Source organism: Tachysurus vachellii, chromosome 1, assembly GCF_030014155.1.
Source record: "Tachysurus vachellii isolate PV-2020 chromosome 1, HZAU_Pvac_v1, whole genome shotgun sequence".
Classification (NCBI taxonomy): Eukaryota; Metazoa; Chordata; class Actinopteri; order Siluriformes; family Bagridae; genus Tachysurus; species Tachysurus vachellii.
The window spans coordinates 19,004,788-19,026,953 of NC_083460.1; the positions used below are offsets into that span (position 1 = coordinate 19,004,788).

The 22,166-nt window shown below is 38.5% G+C and overlaps 1 protein-coding gene across 1 annotated transcript in view; it reads right to left on the reverse strand.

Annotated features, from left to right (window-relative positions):
- Positions 1–8,074: 8,074 nt before the first annotated feature.
- The window catches only part of cntnap5l (contactin associated protein family member 5 like), a 107,778-nt gene continuing 93,686 nt past the window's right edge, over positions 8,075–22,166 (reverse strand). Inside the window, exons 19-24 of the mRNA XM_060876136.1 lie at positions 21,544–21,774; positions 20,758–20,891; positions 15,874–15,961; positions 13,476–13,688; positions 13,264–13,341; positions 8,075–11,308 (exon numbers count right to left, since the gene is read on the reverse strand). Coding sequence (XP_060732119.1) covers positions 11,133–11,308; positions 13,264–13,341; positions 13,476–13,688; positions 15,874–15,961; positions 20,758–20,891; positions 21,544–21,774 — 920 coding nt within the window. The 3' untranslated portion in view covers positions 8,075–11,132. The remainder of the gene's footprint in view (positions 11,309–13,263; positions 13,342–13,475; positions 13,689–15,873; positions 15,962–20,757; positions 20,892–21,543; positions 21,775–22,166) is intronic.

Genomic DNA, 22,166 nt, shown 5'->3' on the forward strand with positions numbered 1-22,166 from the left:
GAGAATGTCTGACCCGGTTAATGTGCAGAACATGGAGGTAAGACCGACTGTTTCTGTTTATGTTACTGATAATGAGAAGCCTAGCTGCAGTGATGTAAAAGCTGTGAGTCAGAGTGATAGTTACCCTTAGTAATCGCCCTTAGTGAAGGGTACGGGGTCAGAGTGATAGTTAATCTATAGTGAGGTCAGTAAAGGTGTGAGTCAGAGTAACAGATATTCTGTCCTTATTGATGATGAACAGGAAGTGAGATCTAATGAGAGACACAGTGATGAAATAGACACACTTTAAGAGGCAACTGAGGAAGTTTTTGGTGATGATGACTTAGTTACTGATATGAAAAAATACATAACAGCAAAATCAGGTATGGATTCAAACCTGCAAGGAATAAAAGCAGAGCCGCTAAAGGTCAATTAAAATAAATGCACATGGGATTCTCTTCTTTTCTTACCTGCCTTTTAATACCACTATTTCTTACTTTTACCCTACCACCTTTCACTATGAATCCCATGTTTTGTGTCTTTAACTGTGAATGGGGTTAGAGATAGAAATAAATGGACAGAATTAAAATAAGGTATAATCCTAAATATTTTGTTTTCACAAGAAACTCACAATGATGTGAGCAGTGAGGTAGTCTGGGGTGGGAGGTGGGAGGGGAGTGTTTTCTCAGTCATGGGACTAACCTAAGATCAGTTGATGAGGTAGAGAGGCGACTGCTTATGATTAGAGCAAAAATAAATGATATAGATATTGTATTTATTAATATCTATGTTACAATATCTTAGTTTTTACATGAGTAACAACCTGCAAAATGCATGTGTCACACCTTGTATTGTCTCTGATCATCACCTCATCACATCAAATTTCATTCTGTCACAAATGATTCCATAATGTTCTTATTGCCATTTTAATGTAAAGCTAACACAAGACCTAGAGTTTTATGAGAGTTTTAACATTTTTTGGGGATGTGGGGCAAGCCAGAAGAAAGATTATGAAAGTGTTCTTCACAGATGGGAGGCTGGAAAAACTATTTATAACACACACCACAATTAAGATTAAACAAGCCATGTGACTTGTAGAGAGAGAAGAATTGAAAATGTTTTAATTGACCAAAACAATGCAAATGTGCAGAGGGATCTTGTTTAGAAGAGGCAGGAACTAATAGGTATTTTACAGGAAAAAGTCAAAGGAGCAATTTTTAGAGAACGTTTTATCTCTGTATGTGATATGGATGCTCCTACAGATTACTTAATTAATCTAGAAAAAAAAAGAATGCTTCCAGCAGTGTTATGCCTGATGGAACCGTTACTTCAGACCGAGTGGAGATGAGAAGACTAGCTGTTGCCTTTCACTCAGCCCTGTATACCAAGGAGTTTACGGAGCAATGCTCACTGACTGCAACTGGCCAGTTTGACTCCTAACCCTAAGGTTGTGGGTTCGAGTGTCAGGCCGGCAATACCACGACTGAGGTGTCCTTGAGCAAGGCACAAGTTTTGGTCTAGAACTCCCCCCAACTGCTCCCCGGGCGCAGCAGCATAAATGGCTGCTCCGGGTGTGCGTTCACTGCTGTGTGTGTGCACTTTGGATGGGTTAAATGCAGAGAACAAATTCTGAGAATGGGTCACCATACTTAGCTGTATGTCATGCCATGTCACATCTTCAGGAAGGCTGCAACCAACGTCGATTCCATCAACTTGGAGGACCATCACCACATGCTCCAACCAGAAGCCATGGATGACTGCTAAAACTGCATGCGCTGCTGAAGAGGGGACAGGGCGGCCCTAAGAACAGCAAGGGCCAAACTGTCCCGAGCCATTAGGGAGGCAAAGCGCGCACACGCCCAGACAATCCACAGCCACTTCTAGGACAGCAGAAGCACCCGGCACATGTGGCAGGGCATACAGGCGATCACAAACTACAAGACAGCTTCACCTGCCTGTAATACTGATGCCTCCCTGCCAGATGCACTGAATGACTTCTATATTCGGTTTTAGGTGGAGAACAACGTAGTGGCAAGGAAGAACATCACTTCCCCAAGATCAGGTACTCTGTTTATCCACGGTCAACATGAGGAAAACTCTATGCAGAGTTAACCTTCGGAAGCCTGCTGGACCACACAACATTCCTGGCAGGGTGCTCAGAGAATGTGCAGAAAAGCTAGTGGATGTTTTTACTGACATCTTCAACATTTCCCTGAGCAGATGTATATTTCCCTACATGCCTCAAGACAACCACCATTGTCCCTGTCCCAAAGAAGTCTACAGTGTACTGCCTCAATGACTATCGTCCCATCGCACTCACACCTATCGTTATGAAGTGCTTTGAGAAACTTCTCATGAGGCACATCAAGACCCAGTACCACCCTCAGTGGACCCCCTACACTTCGCGTATCATCCCAACTGCTCCACGGACGATGCAATTGCCATAGCCCTTCATTTAGCCCTCGCCAATCTGGACAATAAATACACTCATGTACGAATGCTGTTCATATACTTTAGTTCAGCATTCAACGCAATAATCCCTCAGCACCTGATTGAAAACTGAGCCTGCTTTGACTGAACACCTCCCTCTGCAAATGGATCCTGGACTTCATGACTGGGAGACCTCAATCAGTCCAGATTGTGAACAGCATGTCCAGCACCACCACACTGTGCTGACTCACGACTTTGAAAAAGAGTGCATATTGGATTTTTTAATAGTGCTTTGTTGGAAGACTCACATTTTAAAGTGTTTTAAAATGGAAGGGTAAGAAGAGTACGTTCTCAAGGTTGCATCAATTGTGGGAAATTGGGAAAAAACAAATACAACAATTGTGTAAACAATACAATTTCAATGTCAGGAGTACAGCTAAAAAGATTCAAGTAATTGAAAATAAGATTATTGAAATACAGAGGTTGATTGAAGTAACAAGGAAAAATGAGCATTTTAAGATTTTAAAAGAAAAAAGAATGTCTCTGAAAATCTGCTGGGATATAAAGCACAAGGGGCTTTAATTAGAACCTGCTTCCAGGAGTTTTCTGAGATAGATGCTCCTTCAAAATTTTGGTTTTGGTCTAGAAAGGTTTAATTCATTGAAGAAAGTAGATTCATTCTTGAAGAAAAGAAGAAAGTAGATTAATTCATTGCCTAAAAGATGCTAATGGAGAGGAGCTAAGCGAAGCATCAGAGAGTCAGAGAATTGTCGAGTTCTATGAGGAAAAAGTGAAAGCTAGACAATTGTGTGAAGATTTCCTGAGTGATTTACCGCAAGTAGAGTTACCAGCTAAGGCGAAATTAGTTGCACAATTAACGGAAAATGAGTTATATGAGGCTTTGCAAAGTATGGACAATAGAAGAGCTCAAGGAATTGGGCTTACAGTAGGGTTTTATAAGGCCTACTAGGGGTATCTTAGGCAGTGACTTTCTGGAGGTGGTCTACCATAGAGGAAGGATCAAGAAAGAAACTACCTTTAAGTTGTAGGCATTCCTTGCTAATTTTATTACTAAAGAAAGGTGACTTGAAGGAAATTAAGAATTGGAGTATCCCTTTTGAGTGGATTTAAAAATATTGTCAAAAACCTTGGCTAGTCGTTTAAAGAATGTGATGTGGCAAATAATACATAATGATCAGTCGTACTGTTTGCCTGAAAGATCGATAACTGATAGCATCGCTGTAATCACAGATGTCTTTGTAGTGGCAAAATTAACAGGTCAAAATTTTGCTCTCATTTCATTGAACAAAGAGAAAGCCTTCTATCGAGTAAAGCATAAGTACTTATGGAGTTTTGGCTTTCCCTGCAAATTCATTAATTTAACTAAGATACTATATAGTGACTGATGTTCCCTATCAGGGATGTTATATGCTATAGCAATTGAGCCTTTTTTGCTCAAGTTGAAGGTTCTAACGGGTGTTACACTGCATGGTGAACAGAATCTTTATTTGTCTGCATATACAGATGATGTAATGGTGGCTTTTACAGGAAAAGATGATGTAGAAGGAATGAAAAAGGTTGTAGGGAAGTATGAAAAACTATCATCAGCTAAAGTAAATTGGAGTAAATGTGTTGCTTTAGAAATAGGAGGGTGGAAGGAGGGGAACCCTTGTTTTCCAGGAGGTTTAAAGTGAGTTTAAGGTGGAATTAAGTATTTGGGAGTTTATTTGGGTAAAGAGTAGCATGTTAAAAAAAAAAAAACTGGGAGGGGGTAGTAGAAATGATTGAAAGAAAATTAGGAAGGTAGCAATGGCTACTCTTTAGAATGTCATATAGGGGTTGTACACTTATAATTAACAACTTGGTGGCATCCACCCTGTGGCATCCTCTGGCATAACTTAAAACACCCAGGGGTCTGTTATCAAAGATAAAAGCACTTATGGTTGATGTTTTCTGGAATAAGTTGCATTGGGTTCCATAATGTGTTTTGTTTTTTACCAAGAGATGAACGGGGACAAGGGCTTGTTCATCTAGAAAGTAGGAAAACAGCTTTCAGGTTACAATTTCTGCAAAAGTTCCTTTATGGTAAAAATAATATATGAGTCTCATATTAGAGAGAATGTGGAAAAAGACTTAAGAAATCTGCCATTGTACTATTAAAGCATAAGGTTTTATGAAAATATCAAGGGAGACACCTGCATCGTCATTGTTTTGGCTCCTGAAAGAACCTTTAGTGAGAGGAGGAAGACTGGACATTTGTGAAACGTCTTTCCCTGGAATAACCCATAGATTAATAAACGTGAAGGCGATCAACTTGGGGCAACTGTTGAGTCGATACAACAGCACAGTGTCTGGGAATAAACTCAAGGGGGATAAAAGAGGAAAATTTTAACTGAAGAAGAGATGAGATTAATAATGGGGTACACGAGTGGATGTCCACCTGATAATAATGACCCCTTTCCTAATATGAAGGTTTCAGCCATGGCTTGATATGAGAGAAAAGAGTTTGGAAATATGCTCAGCTGTGGGGGAAAAACTTTATGAGATGAGTGTTAAAGTGTTGAATAAAGATAAGCTCAAGAGTAAAAAAGAGATCTTTTGGAAATTACACTTTGGGGTTGATGAGAATTTTAAAGCAGAATGGAGAATATTATATACACCACCATTGACCAAAATTACTGGAGACTTGCAATGGAAATTATTGCATGGAATTGTTGCAGTGAATATGTTTGTAAGCATTATTACTCAGTCTGTTGAAAGTAAGAGCCCTTTCTGTGACTATAGACAAACAATATTTAACTGTTTTTTTGTATTGTAATAGATTACATTTTCTGTTTTTAAGACTGCAATAAATGTTTGTTCAAAGTTGTCTTTTCCAATGTTGGTTTTATTTATGGTTTTAAATATTGGAAAGAAAGTAGAAAAAAAGGGCGTTTAACAAATTTTATTGTTGGCCAAGCAAAGATTGCAATTGTTCTAACTAAAAGGAGAAAAGCAGAGGATAAGGAAGAAACTGATATTGATGGCACTTTCAGGAATCTTGTTAAAGCAAGAATAAGACATGAAATCATGTTTAATAAATTAATGAACAATATTGAGGGTTTTAAAAAAGTATGGAATTATGCAGATGGTTTGTGTACTGTTTTAGATGATGATCTCTCTCTCTCTCTCTCTCTCTCTCTCTCTCTCTCTCTCTCTCTGCTGTAAACTCACAGCCTCACCCTTTCCAGGAAGCCTCCAGACCATGAGACGCCAGCGGCAAACCACCAGCCCTCCAAAGGCCTTGAGCCACAGACCCAATCAACCTACTCCTCACTTAAGAAATAAAGCCCTACTTTTTCTGCTCTAACTGCCTGTTCTGTGTCTGTGTTCTGTTTGTGAGTAGCTACATATCTTGTCTAACTCTGTGCAGATCAGCATCAGGAGATGTACATATGTTAAATGTATCCTACGCTTTATTAGAACCATCTGTACACCTGAACATTCAAGTGTATATTTAATCATCCAGTGATGCTTGTGCATCATTAAAGCAGCTTCAGTTAATGTTCACATCAAACTTCAAATTAGGGAAAAAATATAATCTCAGAGAATTTCACAGTGGATTGAAATTCCTTACTGATGAGAGATCAGATTCAGATTGGACTGAGCTGCCAGGAGGTCTGTACAACCACGATGAGCAGAAAAGCATCTCAACATGCACAAAATGTCAGACCTTGACTTGGATGGGCTACAATAGCAGAAGACCACGTACGTTTTCAGTCCACAAACAAGAACTTACCCAAAGGTTTAGAAAAAAAAATCAGCTGCCATGTCTCATGTTTCTGTGAGTCTGTGCCTATGATAGCATCTGATTCATTTTCTTGGCTGAATGGAGAGGAACCTGATGTGATATTCTGATGTTGAAGCTCATCCACCTCTACGTTTTGCACAGATCAGCCCTCTGATCACTCTCATCAACAAGCTGTCCGGACCCTGGATGTTTTTTATATTTCGCACCATTCTGAGTAAACTCTAGAGACTGTGAGAAATCCCAGATCACCACAGACACACATTTCTTCCTTATTCTGATGTTTGATGTGAATATTAAATAAGTCTCTTGATCTGTATCTTCATGATGTTCTGTATTATGCAGCTGTCACGCGATTAGCTGATTAGATATATTAGATAGGCATGTATGTCCAGGTGGGTAGGGGTTTCTAATAAAGTGGACAGCAAGTGTATACAACATTAGCAAAAATCCTGTAAATATAAATATATATCTAAATTAAAATCACATTTCAGTAACACAGTAACTTTACTGAGAGTTTATTAAGCTACCTGTTTTTTTTCTGCACTCGGAATCACATCTCTGTGTCTAACACAGATGATGTGCGATGATGATGATGATGATGATGATGGTAATGATGATGATCTGTCCTTCTCCTTCTCCTACTTGTCTTCTTACGCAAGTACTCAGGGTTCAGTGGAGGATTTCTGCCTCGATTCTGATTCACACTCACTAAAGCCGCCTCTATGTGCACACACAAGACTTATGCATATAGATTTGCAGCTCCAACCTTTTTTCAAGGATTTAATTCACTTTCAGGCGAGTTTATAATTTGATCTTTGGACTTTGATCTTATGCCATTTCCTTTATCTGTGCTTTTAGAGCAGATACCTGAATGTTTCAGCTCAGTGCCTGTGCATGCAGCATGTGTGCTGTTAGACTTCAGTTAGATATTCAGCTTAACTTTATTTCACACTCCTGCCTTAATGTTCCAAAAACGTGTCCCTGACTTGTTATGAGTATAAAATAGTGATAAAGTGTTGAGCAGTTGAATTAAAAAAACAAACAAACCTGGTGCTCTTTTAGGTTGTAGATTGATTTTAAAGACAGCGGGTGACTTAACACTGAGTTCAGTAAGAACGTATGCCGTAAAGACTGAAACGTCATGTTCTCTTCTCAAGCTCTGTGGTTCGAGTTTAATTGCATTTGAGATCGGCTAAAATTCACCTTGTGATCTCCTTTTGTTCTTGCTGTTTTCTTTTATCTAAGCTTAGAGCTCATAACAGGTAGAAAAAGAAAGCAAGGAGCTTGTGTGGGCTTTTAGAGCCTGTTCTGTGCTCAGGTGCTTTTAAAGCAGCGAACTCTCTGCCGTAACGAGAACCTCGCCTTGTTCGACAGAAGGCATGACTTCAAAGTGCACCCAAATGTCGTGACAGGCTTCCAGATCAAATGTGAGCTGTACCTCCTGAGTAATTTGGCATTGTCTGTGGGCTGCCTGTTTCAGCAGATGGCCAAGCAGAGGCTGTTTCATTACCAGCACATCCTCAGGGCTCTCAATCAATGCTGTCTCTTGCTTTTCTGTCACTGCTTCTGTCTTTCATCACTAGAAGAGAGTAATTCCATTCAACTCACTCTGTTTTCACTCCACTGTTGTCTGCTGTGATCCAGAGAATCATCATATCAGGCCATAAACATGTGCAGGTTTTATTAATTAAAATACAGTAGCAAAGTTAAACATGGCCTTTTTGGGGCACAAAAGTCTAAGAGCACTCATGAAAATATTTCTCTTTCTGTTCTAATTTAACACAACAAATGAAAAAGACAAATTTTAAAATATTTCATGATTTTTTTTTCGTTCATTTTTTGCTTTATTAACAGTGTGCACTCGAGGAGGACCAGACTTCAGAAGTTTGTGCAGAACCTTTAGATTGAATCCATCGGAGTCTCGTTACGATCACAAACTTCAACAGCACAGAGATTAGGAACGAAGATAATATGAATTTGAACAAAGCAGTTAACATGCTAACCTTTTAATCTTTATTTTAAATATTTAAAAAATTCATTAAAAAATGTTCAACATGATCTCTGACCTTTGGACCCCAAAAAATCCAGAGATCTAGAAGATTATTTTCTGGTCTTTGAGTCTTAGAATGTTTGATGTAGTTTACTGCTGTGTAACGAACATGAACTGAGACGTATTTAAGGTGGTCGTTATTCATACGTTATACGCCTTATGCCGTAGTTAAGGTTAGATCTTTTAAAAACAGATGCCTCCTCTGACCCTCCAGACCAAAGATGGGGGACTCGATGTCATATGACTTGACTCGAGTCAGACTTAAGTCGCAAAGTTTGAGACGTGAGACTTGCTTGACAAATATTAAAAAAAGACTTGACTCGACTTTGACTTGACATTCATGACTTGAGACTTACTTGAGACTTGCACATGTGTGACTTACTCCCACCTCTGCTCCAGAGCCCAATGCATGCGACAAAACGAAGGGATTTATTTAAAACAACAGAAGTTTGGAAACAATACAAACATGAAAACTAAAAAAACGTTCACCCAAAAAAGAGGAACAAAATCGGGAGACAAAAGACACAAGGACTCAAATAAAAACTAATCAGAGAGACATAAGGAACAGGTGTGAGAGGCAGGAAGGCACTAAGGCTAGGGCAGGGCAAACACCCCTGAGCAGAGGACTCATGCTTTAACTCATCATTAGTTCATTACTGATTCAGGATTAATTTCAGTTATTAGTGCAGGATTCTTCATGTACTGTTATTAGAAAAAATCCCTTTTTTTTCTGATCATCATACTTGAAGCTCCAGGCTGAGTTTTGTTTTATTCTCACTAATAGAACTTCTTGACCATTTCCTAGTTTTTTTAGCAGTAGTGTGATGACATCCTGTCAAACATCTCTTATCATAGGCATGAGGCAACATCATTCATTTAGAATCCTATTCATCTTTCAAAGTCTTCTTTTAGTTTTTGTTCTTGTCTTTTTCTATAATAATGACAATTCTACTTTAGTGATTTTTTTAGGTTGCTTGGGATTTTTGAGCATTTCACAGCAAATCGAATATTTTCAACAACATTATAATCATCCTCGCTTCATATTTTTTAATTAATTTTGCCAGTTTAGTACAAATCCCCATTGTCAAAATCTAGCGGATTATTCCTCTGAGGCTGTTCACTTCCATCGCAGGGTGTTCAGAGGGTTTAAGGTCAGTGATCTGTGCAGGAAACTTTGTCATGCTGGGACAGTGTTGGGCCTCTAAGTTCCAGTGAAGGGAAAATGTGTTGCTGATGAATAAATACTGCATGATGGTCCTGATGCTTTAATATATCAACATGGACAAAGTACAGTAGTAAATGTACGTCTCTTGCTCTACTTCCTGTACACCCTGCTTGTGAAGTGTAAAACTACGTTCACACACATGGTGATTTTTATCACTGCAAGGCTTCAGCTGCTGCATTATCAAGTCGTTAGTAGGTGTTCCCATTAATGGTTTCCATAGTAATGATGTTTATTAGTGGGCGGAGCAACTAAAATTATAAATTAGTTTTTGTGACACTAAAATGAAACATTCTGGAGTGAGATTTGGAGTTTGTGTGTAAAATCCAGCAGCGTTTATGTGCATCACAAACGAGATGAAGGTGTGATCTTCGTCACGGTTTACGTGTGCTCTAGTGTCTTAACTGCCATCAGTGGAGCATTACGTCACTCCACATTTATATAAAGTATAAGTTTTATGAAATTTATCTGATTTCTGGACACGCCCACTTCCGTCACCTGGGAGTCCAAAGCTCTCATTATTCGTCTCTGTTATTCATAGTATGTGTGAACGCAGCATGAGGAACTGAATAACACCACAAACTCAAACCACCAGAGATAGATGGCAAGTCTGGATTAGTTACAGAGCCATGACACTGTCTGGTGGAGAAGCTCTAAAACAAATACGCTCTCTGTGGGTGTTTGCACATTTCACTAAGGTCACCTGAGACTAATAAAAAAAAAATAAATAAAAAACCTCTAAAATTTCTCATTTCTCAGAGAAAAGGGCATTGTGTACTCTTAGAGGCTATAAAAACAGCTCTTTTTATTAAATATATTTCTGAAATAGATAAACGGTCATATACAACAATAGCCATATAGAAAACTGAACCCCTGACCAAAAGAAATGGATTTCAGTAAGAAAGCATGGTGTTGTCTCATGACAGGTAATATAATGCACTTCATTCTAGACCTTTCTGTAGACTCGGCGGATTCTTAGTAACGGATTTAGCTGCATTATCGGGTGAACGTTTCTGACATACAGCCGCGGACACACACAAAGCTTTCACCATTGAACTTTTGCTAGTGCTGACTAAATGCCAGCGCTAATCCGCTTTTGTTTACCGTTTTGTCTCTTGTTTGATCTGATTGTCTGATTTTGTCAAATCCTCATCACAGATATTTTCTGACATGAAAAGAGACAGGGATTTTTCCACATTATGAAAAAAGCTGAGACGTTTCCTTCTCAGTGATATCAGAGCACATTCAGTTGAGTAAGCAACAAAACACAAAGCCTGTGCTGAGTGTAACAGGGTTGGATTAAGCAGACCAGCATGTTTCCTGTCTTGGGCTTTTTACTTGAGACTTGTGTGTACAAGGTGCTGTGTTAGAGTCTCTCACTGTTATCAAACAGCACACAGTATGTCACACAAGTTCGGATTATTTCCTCATCATTTTTTAATCAAATAGTTTCTTGTTCCACAGAAGTGTAAACTGGAGTCCGTACTGACCCTGACTTCCTGTCCAGCTTGGATCAGAACTCAGCAGCTGTGTCAGACAGGAGAGGAGGCCTGAAGTAAAAGATGGCACAGAAGAGTCAGAAGGTTTGGGTCGGGCGCTCGTGTGCACAGCTTATAATAATATTCTTATTTCTGTAGCTAATGCAACAGAAGCAACTCCTGTCAGATGAAGTACTCCTTGCCGACGTGGTTCGGTTTGGAAGGTTCCAAATCCAAGCTGGGTTTTTTACTCTTTATGGAGACGGCAGGCAGAGGTTGGGGTTCCCTGTGTTGGTAAAGGAAGCGGATCAACACAGCCAACACACACAGCGTCGTAAACACGATGGCAGCCACGACTCCTGCGAATGACACAATGAGTGTTATTACTGTTTCCATTAGTGACCATTAGCTGATTTAAATATCCAATACATCACACCCTGCTGTACTCAGATCATTTGCATGTGCAACGAGATAAACTGGGTGTGTTAGAGGTGATTTACAAAGAAGAATTTCATGAAATTGTCAAAAGCGGGGTTCATTTATCAAGCTGGGTACAAATTTGTTAAAGGAATTTACATGAAAATGTAAAAACGGCATCATAAAAACCTACTGGTGCTCCTGAAGGTGTGCACACCTACACACAAGACGTATAACTCTGATCATATCACTTGCATGGAATAGTGAGTACAAGAATATCTGGAATTTTTGGGTTCAGTCTTGTTTCACAAAATTGGACAAACAATTAAATACTTATTACACTAATTCTTCTTCTTCTTCTTCCTCTTCTTCTTCTTCTTCTTATTATTATTATTACTTGTATTATTATTATTATTATTATTATTATTATTATTATTTGTATTGTTATTATTTTTATTATTTGTATTATTATTGCACTCTATTCAATATGTTAATGTTTAATCATCATTAGTTCAGCATTCTATTCATGTTGAAATAATGAAACCTCGAAGGTCTGAAACACAGTCAGTAACCGAAAGAAATGTTCAGACCTGTAAATCAAATTATATTTGGTAAAAACAGACCAAAGTGCAAATTATTTAAAGTAAATGCACAGATTCACTCATTTGGAAAATTGAATGCTTTTTGAAGAGCAGTATTGTGGGTAGTAGAAATCAGAGTCGAATAGATGTGAAATACATCAATTTCATTAGATTTATTTATTTTTTTTATTAAAGGTGGGGTTTCTGTTGTTTGAGAAATGCTTCAGAAAACTGAGTCGGGACGACAAACAAAACAAAAATTAAAACAAACGTGTAGCCAATGAGCACAAAGGGGCGTGTCTTGTCAATATGGGCGAAGAGAGTGTTCAGCGCGCATGTGTGACATTAGCAGAAAGTGGTTTTAACATTGACATGGAGGATAAAAACAAAGAAAGAAAGTGAAGAAAGGCTTACGGTAAGGCAAGAAGTAGGACCCGTGTTAATATAGGATCAGCTTTCCAGCACTGGAGAGAACTGAAGGAGCGGGAAGTTGGCCGCATATTCACAGATTGGAGTTTCCCGAGTCAATAACTCCTGAGCTAAACGCTGTTTTGCTTTGTTTCACAGAACTAATATATGCCGTCCTTTGCATGATTATGCTTGTGTGTCATTTTTGCTCGTTTGTTTATCTGCAATCGTATTGTTCTTCCCTTCAGCTATGATAGACACATTTGTTTCCATTAGCCTGGGTTACGTATGTATGTTTGGGCGGAGCTATCAATACAGGGGTGGGACCCATTTTGGTTAGGGGCATGTTTGTTTTGGTGATTTCAAATGTCAATATTGGCTTTCAAACATCGGAGACCCCACCTTTAAACAAAACTCTAAATAAAGGATAATAAAGTGTGTGCGCGTGTGTGTGTGTGGGGGGGTGTTTACTTGTTTACTTCATTAGTAAAGAAAAACAAAAAAGAATGTTTAGAAAAAAGAATCATTACAATATTGTAAAAATAATTATTATATTATCGTTATAAATAAAACTAATTAAAAGAGGTGATTCTGTCGGTACTGTGCGGTGAATACTGAACAAAACCAAGCGTACCACATTAAACCACCCAGCAATGTCAAAGAACCTTAAATAAATCAGCCATATTGTCATATTGTCAAGTGGGTGTTAAGAACATTTCTACGTTTTTGCACACAAATTTCTCTAAAAATCTAAGAAGAGATTTTCACTTTGAAAAATGAGAAACTAAAGTAACAGTGAGACTTTACTGGTTTATAAGTTTTAGCACAATTCGGAGCATTAGATAATCAATGCCAGAGGATGGCTCGTGTTCCCGAACAAACCTAAACCTGTTCCTGTTGTTTCTCACCTCCAATTAGTGCTGAGTCACTCTGTGCACTCTTTGTCAGAGGAGCTTGATCTCGGTCTGATTTTGATGATTCATCTCCTGGAAGAGAGAAACAGGATGGAAGATGGAAGAGGAGTCTGAGCTTAAGAAAGAGAACATGAGGATCATGTAGATTCAAGAGATTTGCAGTAAATCATTCAATCTAAATGGTAGAGTCTGCTCACAGCTTGTACCTGAGCCTGTGTGGGTGATTATGTGAGTGTCTATGCTTGATTTAGCCCCACAGTTTGAATCCTCCAGCCGGCCATGAACACTGACTGCTGAACTGCCTCTGTTTTGGAGCGCTGCTTTTAAAGGGGCAGCTTGATTAAACTGGACAGAAGACAGGCAGCCGACAAATCCTCTTAGTCCTACACGCACCACTTCCTCATCAGTGATGTCACTTCCTGTTATCAAAGATTAGAAAATACAGAGCAACAGTAAGCACTACTTTAGAAAAAAAAAACTTTTCGTTCAAGTTTTTTTGCAGGATTCAACACTTTTACTATGGATTTATATGCTAATAACTTTGTGCCATTTATATGAAGCTAGTGGGTGCAAGTGTTGGGCATGCAGAAGATAGGGATAGGTGGAGAGAGATGATTCGCTGTGGAGACCCCTGAAGGGAATAGCCGAAAGAAGAAGAAGAAGAAGAAGAAGAAGAAGAAGTTCATTTGTAATAGGAGAAAACTCAATAATAGGTGCATCTCAATAAATTAAAATGTCATGGAAAAGTATTTGGCACCTGCCCACACTGCCAAAAGCACCAAATGTTTATGTCCACAATGTTGACTGTCTTTTTAAACAGTGTGGAAAATTTCAGAAATGCTTAGATTTTCTGCCAAAGCCAGAAGCTTCTGTTTGGCCATTTTTTTAAATTAAGAGTCCAGTTCTATGTGCAATTCCCAAACAGCTGGAGGTACTTGTGCATCTCTACCAACAGAAAACATACAAATATAAACCGCAAAAAAAAAAAAAAAAAAAAAAATTTGGTACCATAAAAATGTGTCCTTATCTCCCCAGGGATAAATAACCTTTGGTTTGAAAGGTTCAAATAAACTCCAAGCGAACAACAAAGAAACTGGTGAAGGGGTTGGTGGCATCAGATAACAAATATGTATTTCCACCGTTAAGAGAGTCCTACATCAGATTGTATGTATTTCAGTAAAAATCACCTACACCAAGACAGCATTATAAAGCCCTGCTGAAATTTATAGGTTGTCACCAGAATTTTGGAGGAATGTTCTCCAGTCAGAATTTATCTGAGTATGCCATATAAGAAGGAACAAAGTTGATGCTTTATTCTTTTTTTTATCTGAAGAACACAATCTTAACTGTGAAGCATGGGGGTGGCAGCATCATGGTGTAGAGAAGCTTTGCTGGAAAAAATACTGTTATTATAGAAAATGGATGGCAATCTGACGGAGGAGGAGTTTTAGAATACTGAAGTAACACCTCAAGACATCAGGTAGTAATTTCAAGCTTGGACACAACATTCTTCTTACAACTGGATGGTAAACATTGAAACATCTATAGTTGTTAAAAATTGGCTTCAAGACAAAGTGAATGTACTGAAGTGGCTGTCACGAGGCCGGGGTGAATCCCACAGAACATTTGTGGAGTTAACTAAAAAATGGTGTTTGAGCAGGTAGACCACCAAATCAGACCGAGTTACACCAGGAATTAGTGAAAAGTCCAGTGTAGTATTGTGAAAGCTTGTGGAAGTTAAGTCATTAAATCTGTCACAAAACTGTCTATTATTTGAAAAGGACCTGTTATAGGTACCCTAATAGACTGAAGACCTAAAAGGTAAAGAAACATGGAACCTGTGGGCTGCATATAGATGGATTTATATGAGTTTTGGGAGTAAAAGTTCCCTGATATTCCTCTGGTTAATTTGGCTGGGAAACTCTCACTACTCTTCAAAAGAAAAAAAATGTTTGCCATTCTATTTTTTCTGGCACGTTTCAGAAATATTGATGGGTTCATTACTCTAATCTCTATGAGTCAAGGCTACAGCAGACTTGCAGAAATCAATATTGTCCATTCACATATTTCTTTCCCTTTACGTTGTTTCACCATTAACGACTAAGGATGGCTGCACTGGAGCTCGTCGCATTTAGGCGTGCACTTTACTACAAATTTATTTCAAACATCCTCCTGTCTCTACCAAAGAATCAGGGTCATGCCATGTCCTGTCCTGCTTATTAGTTACCCGATTTAAAGAAAAAGGTTTCCTAGGCAACGGCGTACAAATCCATTTACCCTTCACTCAACCCATCTGTCACAGTGCTGATGGCTCAGAATGCACACTCTCGCTCTCTGCCTCTCTGCCCTGCCAACCACCCACCTCATTCTAACCTGCCTCTGAAAAGAAGAAGAAAAAAACACCCATCAAATGGCTCTTTAGAGGTGCAGAGAGAGAAAGAGAGAGAGAGAGAGAATTCTGAGAAACTGCTCATTAAAATTCATAGAAAATTATAGTAGTCCTGATTGCTAGCAGCTCATTTTGGGTGGAGTCGAACAGGTACAAAGAACAAAGAACATCAACAGTGAACAAAGACACGTTCTTCAGCTGGAGCTGGAACTCACCTCGGATTCTCCCCAGAGTTAAAATCCTGACTGGAGCAAGAGCAGAGCCAGGAGACAGACTGTACTGCTGCATCACTGTGTTATCGATCTGGAGGCACACGAGCAGATCAAACACAGATCATTCATACCACTTATAGAAAAATGGAGATTTATTGGACAAGCACATTCTGAAATTCTTGCGACGCTGCAGTAAAGAGTGTCCCAAAGTTGCATTAAAGGAACACTTCAGGATGTTTCCAATGTGATTTTATGTATTTAAAAATGGAAATGAATAATATTGTTACCGGAAACTTTTCATGAATTCTTCAGAATTTAGCTTAAGACAGAAGTATTTATTTTATTGTCTTTTTCTGATAAAATGCATTTGGTTGAAAATAAAAATGGTTACTAGCTGGAATGCATTGCTCCAGTATTTGAAAGACAGACCTTTTAAAATTTGTTTAAATCTCCATACTGAATTGTTAAACTTACTCCCTAAAATATTATACAGAGTTTTGCAGTCCATATATAAACATTTACATGATATGATTTCAGGACTACGTTACCATCTGTCCCTGGATCTCAAGTCATCACCATCATCATCATCATCATCATCATCCTCATCCTCATCATCATCATGATGATCATGTGCATGTTGTGGTGAGGTTTTACAATGTGTGTACATAGTCATGTGACCAGTCGATTTTTTCTTAACCTGAAATACTGTGACATAATATCACAGACGCTTTGACTCAGGAGGGTGTTAATACGTTAATACTGATGATCTACCGACAACATGCACTTACAAGAATATAATATTTCATCACAATAAAACAGAAAAAATATGATCACTAAAATAGTAATTTTTGTCAAAAGAACAAAGCACATATTTATTTCTGTATCTATCACCATATTTAAATGTTAAATGGTCCATACAAATCATAAGTGTTGTGGTATGAATTAACCCTTTTGGCAATTAATAGTAACAGTATCTCTGTCTGGGTTTTGATTCCAGTGAAGATCCAGCTGTGTGTGCATCTAGAAAAGTTTCCCAATGAGGACAAGTAAAGAGCTATTTGAAGACCCAATGACAATACACACTTTTGTCTGTGTTCAAAATAATAAATTAGTGTCTTGTCTTTGTGAGCTGCTTTGAGACTCTCCTAATTTCTTTTGCAGAAATTATCCGATGAGAACAAGCTACATTTTGAAACCTTACAGTCAATATTATTGATAAATAAAGATGCTCATATTTCAATATCTCTGGGGAAAAGTAACAACCTTCTTATTTTAGTCAGTTGATATCTAGCTAGCAGGATGTGCAGATTCTGTTACATTTAAGAACAATGTGTAATTGTAGTTTTACCATTGTGTATTTTATATAGAATAGATATAATGATCATTTCAGGGTCTTTGTGGTTCTTACAGTCATCAATAAAGAAGCTGTTTTTATTATATAAGTTTAGCTGTCAGTTTTCTGAGACTATTACAAGACAGATTTTGTATACAGTGACTGTCTATAAGTCTATAAGTCCCCTTAAACCAGTGGTCGCCAACCCACGGCTCCAGAGCCGCAAGTGGCTCTTTCATCCCTCTGTTGTGGCTCCCTGTAGATTTGGAAAATAAATATTTAATTGAAATTTATTTTAGTTAGTTAGTTTTTAAAAAAAAATGTAATTCTAAATTCTAAGATTATGATGCTTTGTAACATTAAAATAAACCATGTGTAATTTTTTTCGCTCAAAATATACGTCGTAAATGCCGACTTGCGAAATCCGCCGGCGGGAAATTGAAAATTCCATTCAGTACAGATCAAGCTTTTCAACCCCAGGTAGGCAAACATGGAAAAATGCAAGAAAAGAAAAGTTTCTGAAGAAAACAGAACATTTAATGAGATGTGGACAGATTCATTTGCTTTTACTGCTGATGAGTATGCCTAATGCTGCAGCCAGCAAGTTAAAATTTTGATGTCATGAATACGAAGAGGACTCAATTAGACGTTGAACATTTTATTTGAAAGTAACCTTCAACCCAGCGTCTTTTTTGTTAAGGTTATTTCAAACTGTTCAAAATATTTTTGTTTGCCTGCAGAAATAAAATTTCGTTTACTCGGTAGCAGTTCATTGATTTCATAAATGCAACACACCAGGGGCGGTTCTAGGATTTCATCTTTAGGGGGGTTTAGCCCTCAGTGAGAATTTAAAACAAGAAGAATTTTATATTATATATTATATGACTACATAGTAAGCCAAAAGTTATTTAAAATGGCAAAAGTGGACACTTTTTATGCATGATGTAATGATGCCAGTCTTGAATCAAATCAGTTCATGTACAGTATGTGTGTATTCTCTACAAACAGTGTGTCCAATGAATGCAGTCATTAATAAAAAAAAATATTCACAACACAAAGACCAAATCAATAAATGTTATTTTTATTTAGTATTGAATGGATTGTTAGCATTAATATTTTGTTTGTGCTATAAACTCTAAGAATTGTGAAATTTCACTGCTTTTGGTTGCCAACTTTGCGGTTTTCCGCCGATTAACGTTATAGATAAACGCCTCCAGCTCTGACTGCCTGTGCTTCTCCGTTCAAATAAAGCAGACAGCTGATGATGCACTTTTGCATCATCACTTTTGAAAGAATACAACGCACACATGTAAAAGCAAAGTAAAAAAAAATCGCTCTTGGATCAAACTGATAAATAATTTTCTTTCCCATCGACGACATGTCCTGCATTTTAACGTAATTTTTATTGTTTATTTATGAAAGTAAATATTACACTTTTAGTTTTAGGGTGGCTGAGATCACAGACAGGGGTGCTGGAGCCACCCTAAAAAAGGTCTAGAACCGCCCCTGCAACACACTACAGTTTAATCTATACTTTCCATAAAGGTAAAAAGCGATATATGCAGTGTTATCTTCATTTTAGATGTCAAAAGGGTTTTGTGGCTCCCTGTGTTTTTTTTCTGTGGGAAACGGATCCAAATGGCTCTTTGAGTGTTTAAGGTGGCGGACCCCTGCCATAGACCATTATAGGTAAAACCACCGGTGAACAATCACTGGAAACTAATACTGATGCTTGAATGTACTTACTCTGTGGATATAAAATATATATATTAATAATAATAATAATAATATAGTGAACCTCATGTTATTGTGTTCAGATAATAGCACTGCTTTACATTTATAAGGTGGCTGACTATATTTTTCTGACTCACTAACTCTGGACACACATTTGGCCCAAACAGTGCCAGAGTTGGTACAGATATGTTGGTAAGATAAGTTGGTGCTACCTGGGTGTGAAGCTGCTCTCCATATAGTAGACTTTTGAATACCTGAGACATACAGTAAAAGTGACAGGAAGTACAGTAAAGACTGCCTCCTACTTTCAGTTTGCATTAAGGCGGTGAAGCTGGGGACAGTGTATCCTGCCCTCGAGGTAGCTAAATTATTATTTTTTTTTTTTTGCAGAGGGAAAGAATAGGAAACGTATTGCTAATTGTCTGGTTGCCCATGAAACTAGGAGAAGCCCTTCATCCCTCAGCCAACAAAATGCACATCATCAGACTCCTCATGGAATTTGATGTAGTGATGCTAGGTGGTCAATGCAAAAGACATCTTAGCTGAAAACCTGGCAAGACCCCAGTGTGCTGGTAACGTTTGAACCTTGAGGTCCCCTGCAGAGTCCAGAGGTGACACTCTGTTGTTTAAGTGACTCATTCACCTTCTACATGTCATGAGTTTGTTGCTGTGTAGGGGTTAATTCTGGGATGAAGTGAGTCTTGCCTGGCTCAGTGGGTACACCTGCAATATGCCTTTACTCACTGTTGGACAGACTAGAGCGAATGAGCCAGAGGGCATGTTCACCAACAGCTGGGAGTGCTGTGGACTGCCTGCTGGCTTGGAAAGCCAAGGGGGACATTTTGAAGGACAAGGTCATTCTCAATGACCAGTGGAGCACATGCAAGAGGAATTGCATCTGTAAAGTGGGGTCTCTTAACCTTAGCTAGCTAGAGGGGGGGAAGCTTTAAATATGCATAGCTGAGCACATTTGAGCTCTGGCCGAGCATCTGTAGCTGCAGCGTCATCACTGTTTCCCTCATCAAAGTCATGCAGAGTGAAATTTCTACTACAGTACATGGCAAAACAGCTTATTGGGAAGTAGATCCAAATGAATGAAACTCTTTGGCTGTAATAATGGCACCACAGGCAGCCAAGAAGGCTTGTGGTTTCTCAATCTCTAAGACCTCAGGTGCTAAAACATTCCAGAATGGAAGCTAATAGTTGTGACAGACGGGCAGATTGCCTTGCCAGTGCAGCAAAGCAGTGCTCGTTTCCTATATGCCAAGCAAGGAAACTGACCAACTAACCACCTGACATGTACTACTGTCGGTCACACCTTCATATCCCTTCAGGATTTTGTAATGTTGCAATCACAGAAATGAATGCAAAATCAAACAAACTCCACAGTATTTGGAGAATCTTGCAATTTTCCAAACATTCCAGACTTTTTACTTTCTGGCCAGAGACGCATGATGTGACATCATCACAACACACAATCTGCCAAAGTCCTGTTTGATTTATGTGTCAAACATGTACAGTTATCAGAGAAAGCCATTACATGTGTGTCTTCACTGATATAAGTGTAAAAGAAAAAAAATCTGAACTTGCAATTTCACCAATTTTCCCCAAAGGTTTGAGAATTACCACTGAATTTGGTAAGAGGACACATTCATTAAATGTAACTTTTTTAAATCATAAATTATTAATAAAACTTAACAGTCTGTATTATGTTCTAATTCTTATCACTACTTAATATGAAACAAAAAACAATAGATTTAAATGATGACCAATCCCATATAATCAGCAGCTGAAGCCGAGTCACTCTACAGAAGTGTTACCTGGACATGAAGATGATTTCCATCACGATTTATTCTGACCCAGTGGAACCGTCCGTCAGCTAGATTGGCAGGTTTAAGACTGAACTTGTCTGGACCTGTCTCCTGGTTCAGCCTGTACCAGATCTGCAAGCTGCCTGGGAGACCATAAACAAGCTTTAAGAATGTACAGCGATGTCCTGTGTATGCTGGCTGAGTCATTTACATCATTCATAAAGCTGCAGATCTCAGACTTGACACATTTCTGGTACCATTTGCATTTGTGAGGAAGCATGATGTGTCTGTCAGAGTAATGCATTATCAGTTAAACATGCAGGGAATACTCATTTCTCCTTTCTCTCTCTCTCTCTCTCTCTCTCTCTCTCTCTCTCTCTCTCTGCCATGATTCACAGATCTGTGTTTGCTATAAAGGATTTATAAAAGCCAGTCATGGAAACTTGAAGAGATGGTGTTTCACTCCTCTCTGCCAGTCAATAAAAAATTCAGAGGAGTAAAAGAAGAAAATGGGCAGCAGAGAAAGAAAGAGAGAGAGGGAGAAAGAGAGAGCGAGAGGAAGAGAGAGAGAGACAGACAGACCAGGAGCTGCCATTATGAGATTCCTCTTCCATTCCTTGTGTATGTACAATACAGTATCTTTTTTCCTACAAGTGAAATTAGAGGATATGGAGTTGTCGAGTTGAATAAAATGTAGTAGTCATAGAGAAACATTTTTATGTGATTAATTATTCTGAACCAGGCCCTTTTTCTCTCTTTTGAAAAGCAGTAATTGCTGTACAGTTGATCTCTTACCATTTTGGGTCAGGGTAACTGCCATGTAGCGCTGGTCATAGGACTGAGCAGACAAGAGCAAAGCTGGTGTGTGTTTTGTTAGGAACCCGAATGCCACGTTTTCCCGGGATCTAACCATGTCTGAGTGTTTGTTCCTTAGCAGTTGTTTTGGATCCTGGTTCCTCATTACGGCAAATGGCTCCTGAAGGGCATACGTTACAGACGTCCCTCTCTCAAAGGATGCAGAGATAGCTAAAACAGACACGCACAGAAAAAACAGACAATTATGCTAAAAAAAAAAAAAGCTTTTGCTAAATTATGTAAAACATTCTTTTTCTTCATTCTGATACAGCATGTGAGCACAGACATCAGAGAATCCGCAACTCTGGCTCATCAAGTTCATCAGATGCATGAGAAAATTTCTTCCTCTACTGATTTTTCTTCTAATTAGGAAGCAAGCATTTGGAAACTTATTGCTATGATATAAATTACAGGCTCTTTTTTATTTAGTCTCTTTTCATTTGTCACCCTTCCACCACACCGAGCTGTAAACAGTCACTGTGTAATCCGACGCTTTCTACAATCACCACTGTAAAGACACAAAGCTATTACATCACTAATTTGATTGACAGGCCACTGGGTGA